Source organism: Littorina saxatilis, linkage group LG12 (assembly GCF_037325665.1).
Source record: "Littorina saxatilis isolate snail1 linkage group LG12, US_GU_Lsax_2.0, whole genome shotgun sequence".
NCBI classification, from domain to species: Eukaryota; Metazoa; Mollusca; class Gastropoda; order Littorinimorpha; family Littorinidae; genus Littorina; species Littorina saxatilis.
The window spans coordinates 72,161,870-72,168,783 of NC_090256.1; the positions used below are offsets into that span (position 1 = coordinate 72,161,870).

General features: G+C 48.2%; 1 protein-coding gene across 1 annotated transcript; it reads right to left on the reverse strand.

Annotated features, from left to right (window-relative positions):
* Positions 1 to 223: 223 nt before the first annotated feature.
* On the reverse strand, positions 224 to 6,193 carry LOC138983195 (uncharacterized). Its single transcript, XM_070356606.1, has one exon. The coding sequence runs from the start codon at positions 6,191 to 6,193 to the stop codon at positions 224 to 226; it is 5,970 nt and encodes a 1,989-aa protein (XP_070212707.1).
* Positions 6,194 to 6,914: the final 721 nt, after the last annotated feature.

Consider the following 6,914-nt stretch of genomic DNA (forward strand, 5'->3'; position numbering starts at 1 on the left):
TGCATGCAGCTTCCAAAACTCCAAACAAGGTAAACTTGAAATAATAATTAGTCACAATAATATCAAAAATAGAAAACTTGAAATTGTTCACCCAGTCTTTAAGGCCAAAAAAAGTCAAAGGGTAATCCGCTTTAGACTGGCCTGAGCAAGAAGCAAACCAGCATTACGCTGTCAACGAGTCTTTCAAAAGTTAAACAGACAATGTCAAAAACAGTAATCACTGCTACTCAGTGTCTTTCAAGTGGAGTGGGACCAGCTTGTGAATGGGTCGGTCGATGAAAGATGTCTGCACCGTAGGCAAACCTTTGGTCGTCTTCACCGAGGTCGAGACCCGCAGCTGAACCGACCGAATCAAGCCATCGCCACCTGGATATGTCTTCTCGACGCGGGCCATTCTCCAGGTGCCTCTCGGAGCTCCATCTTCAATGAGAAGAACAACCATGCCAGGCTGCACAGCGTCCTTCTGGTGAAACCACTTTCGTCTCGGCTGCAGTGTTGGCAGATACTCTTTCTTCCACCTAGTCCAGAATTGTTCTACCAGATACTGTACTCTCCTCCATCTCTTTCTTGAATACTGATCTTCCTTCTGGAAGGTTCCTGGAGGTGGAAAGATCGGTTCCGGTTTCAGTGTGAGCAGGTGGTTGGGTGTCAGAGGTTCGCAAGAAGTCGGGTCTTCCAGCTGAGTCACGCAGAGAGGCCTGTTATTGACCACACTGGCGACTTCATGGAACAAAGTTGAAAGAGTGTCTGAAGTAAGCCTGCTTCCATGATCCAAGAGCAGTCCGGAGAACACCTGGCGAACAGTTCTGATGAGTCGTTCCCAGACGCCTCCAAAGTGACTGGCATGAGGAGGATTGAAGATGAAGTTGCAGTTCCGTTCAACCATTTCTTTGACTACCCTGTCTGGATCCATTTCATGACGAGCTTGTCTAAACTCTCGAGCTGCACCGACGAAGTTGGTTCCCCTGTCACATCGAATAGTCTTGACATTTCCGCGGATTGCAATAAATCTTCGAAGTCCACAGATGAAAGAGTCCGTGGTCATGTCTTCTAAGACTTCCAGATGGACAGCACGTGATGCAAGGCAGGTGAGGATCAGTCCATATCGTTTCGCTTCCTTCCTGCCGTGCCGTACTGTGAAGGGTCCAAAGCAATCCAGGCCAGTGTTGGTGAAGGGAGGTGAAGCTTCTATTCTCTCTGCAGGGAGATCAGCCATTCTCTGCTCCATTGGTCTTCCTCTCAGTCTGGCGCAAGGAACACACCTGTGGATTACAGATGTAACCAGGCGACGTGCACCACAGATCCACAATCCTCTTGACTGTAGGGCTGCTAAAGTAGTCGTACGACCTTGATGTCCAACTTTCTTATGGTGATACCTGGTAAGAAGCAGAGACAAGTGAGACTCGCGTGGCAGTATGAGAGGATGTTTGATCTTGTGGTCTTCCTCAGAACTTGACAGGCGTCCACCAACTCTGAGCAGGCCCTCCTTGTCAGTGTAGGCAGCGAGACGTTTCAACTCTGCATGAGTGGATCGCGATGCAACAGGATAGTAGATCAACTGTACGCTCCTGACGAGCCGCTCAAATGCAGTTTCCCTATCTTCCAGGGGGGTCGCAACCGAATCTCTGCTTGGAGTAGTTGTTTTCTGGATCAGGCGCAGCCAGGTCATGATGCGCATCACCACTTGAATCAGCTTCTCGAGTGTGGAGAATCCTTTGACCAATTCCTCTGCATCATCTCGAGGTTTCGTTGGTGCACACACGAAATGGGATCTCACTTCTCGGTCATTGTCTTCAACAGGCACGTCTGGTGGGTCATACTGAAGATTTTCTTGTCGTAGGAAGTCAGGACCAGAGAACCAACAGGAATTCTTCAAGTCTTGCACGCAAAGACCTCTTGATGCATAGTCAGCAGGGTTCTCTTTCGTTGTCACGTGATGCCACTGATGAGGCTGGCTGAAGTCCTGAATCATTTGCAGGCGGTTTGACACGAACACGTGGAACTTCTTTGTCTGGTTGTAGATGTAGCCGAGGACAACACGAGAGTCAGTCCAAAAATAGTGTTGAGCCTCTAGGTGGCCAAGTTCTTTCTCCAGGAAACGAGCTATCTTCACAGCTAGCACTGCAGCTTGGAGTTCAAGTCGGGGAATGGTAACAGCTCGAATTGGAACAACCTTAGCCTTCGCCATCAACAGTGAGCTGTGAATGTTACCCTCAGCATCCGAGAGCTTGACATAGGAGCATTCGCCATACCCCTTGCTGGATGCATCTGCAAAGTGATGAAACTCGATTCCACTCCAAGGAAGAGGGGCGTTTGTGAAGTAACATCTTGGCACTTGGAGGGAAGACAACGATCGAAGGTCGTGGATCCATTCATTCCATCGAGTCAGGATGGAGGGGGGAAGTTCTTGATCCCAGCTGATTCCCTCTTTGCAGGCTTCTTGAAGAATTTGGCGACCTCTCAAAATGATAGGTGAAACTAGACCCAGGGGGTCAAAGATGGAGGCCACAGTAGACAAGACACCACGCTTTGTTACTTGCGTTGCCTTCGTTTCATGGACAAAGTGTAGTGTGTCAGTCTCCAGATTCCATCGGATTCCTAGAGCTCTTTCAATTGACCTTTTGCTCTGGTCTAGCCCGTCTTCTACGCTGCTGGACTTCACGACCTGAGTGGTAGAAAATGAAGACATGACCCGACTGTCGTTGGAAGCGATTTTATGGAGCCGCAGGTTTCCTTTCACGCAGATTTCTACAGCTCCCTGGAGAAGCTCCACGGCTGTAGATGTGTCAGGTCTGGAGCTCAAACCGTCGTCGACATAGAAGTCGTTTTGAATGAAGTCGGCAGCTTCTGGGCTGATGCTCTGGTTGTCTTTAGCTAATGTCTTCAGCCCAAAATTTGCACAGCCAGGGGAGGACGCTGCTCCAAACAAGTGCACCCTCATTCGGTGGTCAACTGGAGCTGCATTCAAGTCATTGTTCGGCCACCACAGAAATCTCAGGTAGTCTCTGTGTTGAGGGAGGACGTGAAACTGGTGAAACATTCGCTCCACATCACAGGAAAAGGCCACTGGATACCAACGAAATCGGCACAAGACACCCAGTAATGAGTTCAGTTGGTCTGGTCCACAAAGGAGAAAGTCATTGAGTGAAACGTCATTGCATTTGGCTGCACAATCGAAAACCACTCGTATCTTTCCCGGCTTGTTGGGATTGTAGACTCCGTGGTGAGGGATATACCATGTTGGGCTACTGCTGATCTCCGCCTCTGGCACTATTTCAGCATCTCGTCTTTCCACCATTTGGCTCATGAATTCTCCATAGAGTTGAAAATGCTCTGGACTGGAGAGGAACCGACGTTTCAAACTGTAAAGTCTCCGTAGTGCTAAATGCCTGTTTGGAGGAAGTAGGGGTTCTCCATCCTTGAAGGGCAAGGGCATCTGGTAATGTCCCTCACTGTTCAGCTCAATGCCTTCACTGAGAATGTTCATAAACTTTCTGTCTTCTTGAGAGGATGGGGGGTCATCAGGACAAGTAAAGTCTGTTTCCAGTAGCCTGATCAGGTGCTCGTTAGTGCGATCTCTAGTGCGAAAACAGAAGGCAGATTTTCTGGTGGGCGGTCTTGGCTGTTCGAGAGTCTTTGAAGCGAAGGCGTTTGCAGGGGGTCCATCTTGTTCACATGATGCCGCGACCTCTCCAACTAGGCCCCAGCCCAGTCTCGTTCGTTGAGCGTAGGGTTGGCCAGGTTCACCGAAAACTACTTCCAAAGGGCGTAGAGCTTCAGATACATTGACGCCCAATAGAATGGCGATGGGAGCATCCAAGAGAGGGGGGAAACAGTGGGCGATGTGTTCAAGATGAGACATGGAAAGTATAGTGTCTCGCGTGGGAATCTGGCTCCGATCAACACTGATCTCTGGGTGGGAATAGGCTTTCGGAACTTTGAGAGTCTCTTCAGAATCATAGGCTCTCACACGTAGATTGGAGAACGATTTGCATTCCACTGTTTCTGCCTTGGAGGTCATAGTGGTCAGTGTCAAAACAGAGTCCTGTGCTCCCAGGTTAAGCCTGTTCATCACCGAATCGCTAAGGAAAGTCGTGTCACTCATGGTATCGAGCATGGCGTAGACGAGTATTTCCTTGCTTGGGTCCAGTCCAGACGAGACATATACTGGCATATTGAGGGAGTAAAGTCTTGTGGTGATGTGGTGATCGACGGCATAACTCTTCTTGACTTCATCAAAGAGGCATTCTCCACATTTGGTAGTGCCAACAAACTTCATATCAGTTTCCTCGTCAATCAAAGAGACTTGGTGAGTGGCTTTCTGCGTGGGATTGAAATCCGGGTCGTGCATTATTGTAACATGCTTCATTTTGCAAGTGTCACAGGAAACCTTAGCAAAACACCCTTTGGCAGCATGGAAGCCTCTCAAACACTTGAAACAAAGCTTTCGTTTGATCGCAAACTCCTTTCGTTCTGCGTAGGGTTTTTCTGCCAACTTCTTGCAATCTGGGGTAAAGTGTTTATCATTACAATAAAGACAACCTCTTTGTGCAGGAAACGTATTTGTTGCTGGGTCCTTTGCAGTGTCTTCTCCCGGCTTGTTCTCCTGTTCCGGTTTGTCCACTTCGCTGATTGTTGTGTAGGTCTGCTTTCCCTTGGCCTTGGTAGACTGTGACTGGTCAGCACCTCGTTTTCTACCTTTATTGTGAAGATCTGCTTCGTGAAGAGCTTCACATTTGCTGTCCAGAAACTTGACGAAGGTGGCAAAACTTGGATATCTGCCACAGGAGAGCTTGCTATCAGCAACACGTTGCCCCCATGACAATGCTAGTGAGTCTGGAAGCTTGTGGGCTAAACGCTTGATTTGTGCAGGGTCTTCTAGGATACTAAGTCCGGTTATCTTTTTCGCCATCACGCAGCACTGTCTGAGGAAGTCTACGTAGTTTCTGAGGGAGACTGTATCCTTATCCTTCACTTCTGGCCATGCCTCCAGTCTTTCTTTCAATGCCTCGGCGATGGTGTAGTCTTCTCCAAAACGCCCTTTCAATATTTTTAAGGCACTGTTGTAGGACTCTTCTCCGAGATCATAGTAGAGATCACCAACGGCAACTTTGGCTGGACCTTCGATGAATTCTCGAAGCATCAGCATTTTATCTTCTGGTCCAACTGCACTGTTCCTCACCATGTGCTGAAAGGCTGCAAACCATGATGGATACTCTAAGGGGTCCCCTCTGAACACTGGTGGCTTTGGAACGGGAAGCCTGCTAATTGTGAGAGCATCTGCGATTGACTTTGCGAGGTTGACGTAGGTGGTTGGAACGGCATCTTCTTGGGGATAAACGCAATGTCTCTGTTCATGCAAGCTATCCGTGTCAGTCTGAGCGGAGAAAGCAGGATACCTTGAGGTGAAGGGTGGCGCGCTGGCATTCAGTGAATGTTCGCTCTGTATGGGCAGTCCTTGACCTGCTTGGGGTTGTCCTTGTGAGGAATGTGGCCACTGACTCAGATCAGACTTGAAGTGGACTTGTGTGTTCATAGGAGTGTCTCGACGCAGGCCGTTGGAGTTATGAAAAGTTGCTGGAACTCTAGTATGATCTTTATGCACCTGGTCGAACCTTGGGTCGGTGTTCCTTGGAATATGATGAAACATGTTACTCAAATTAGCATCTGTCCCAAGGTTGTCACTCATGCTTGGTTGGGCATAATTCGTCTGTGAGGCTGTTCCTTTATGAGGCCTTGTAGTGGGATTTACCCTGTCTGTTATGCCTTGGTTTTCAGTGCGAGATAAGAACAGTTCATTGATGGGATCACACCGGGGCAAGGAGTTCAGGAGGGAGTTTGCTTCATCCTTTGGGGCTGCTGGATTGAGAGCTTCTTCTACGGCATTGGCTACGTTCAATTCCATTTGTAGTCTTGCTCTGTCTTCCTCCAGCTTTACTTGAATCATTTGTTTTTCAAGCTCCTGGAAGCGCCTCGCCTCCTCCATTTCTCGCTGAGCTTCTTCTTGCTTTATCTTCTGTAAGCGTTCAGTTTCCTCCATTTCTCGTCGGAAATCTTCTAGTCTGATCTTCTGTAAGCGTTCAGTCTCCTCCATTCCTCGTTGAACCTCTTCCAGCTTGATCTTTCTCTTCTGTAGCTCCATTTGATGTCTCAGTTCAGCCTCTTTTCGTTGGGTTTCTTGAAGTTTATCCATCATTTGGCACTTGGCTTGAATAGCTGCTGCTTCTGATCGCGCAAGACGTCTACGAGAAGAAGTTGAAGAATGGGTCCCAGAAGAGTGCTTCGAGCTGGAGGAAATGGAAGAATTTCCTGGGTTTGTTTTAGTCTTTCTAGATTCGTTTTCCTTACGCTTCAGATCTGTAACGTCATTCTTTTTAGTCTGGGTGAGCTGAACATCTGGGGGTTCTGGAGTAATTTGGGCTAATTGGTTAACTAGATTGTCGGATATATCAAAAAGTTCACAACAAGAGTTTTCGTATGGGGTAGACAGTTTCAGATATCTGACGGCTACAAGGCGTTCCTTTAGAGCTCGACATTGTTTCAACAGTATGGTATGTAGCTCGCGGGCCTTTTGTGGGCTTATTGAGCTACCAGCTTGTAGATTCGCCTGTATCTGGCCTACCAATTTCCCTACTTCTCGTATGTTTTCTTCTAAGTCTTTGGTCCGTGTGGGTCCAAGAGTCTTAACTGCGTCTGAGCTTGGACCTGATTGGCGGTGAGGTCTGGTGTCTGATGGTGATACATTAGATGCCTCTACTGGTCTGTCGGAGGTCTGGTTGGTGGATCTCGTCATATGGTGCTCTTCGTCTTGAGAAGTCTGTTTTGAAGCCTGGCTGTCTAGAGTGAAGGTTTCCTTGACTGTAGTATCAGCTGAAGGCAGCGAAAGATGAATGTCGCTAAGATAAGTTATCTCT

Coding starts and splice junctions, on each gene's coding strand:
- LOC138983195 (XM_070356606.1), bottom strand. CDS start 6,193: ATGGATAAACTTCAAGAAACCCAACGAAAAGAGGCTGAACTGAGACAT.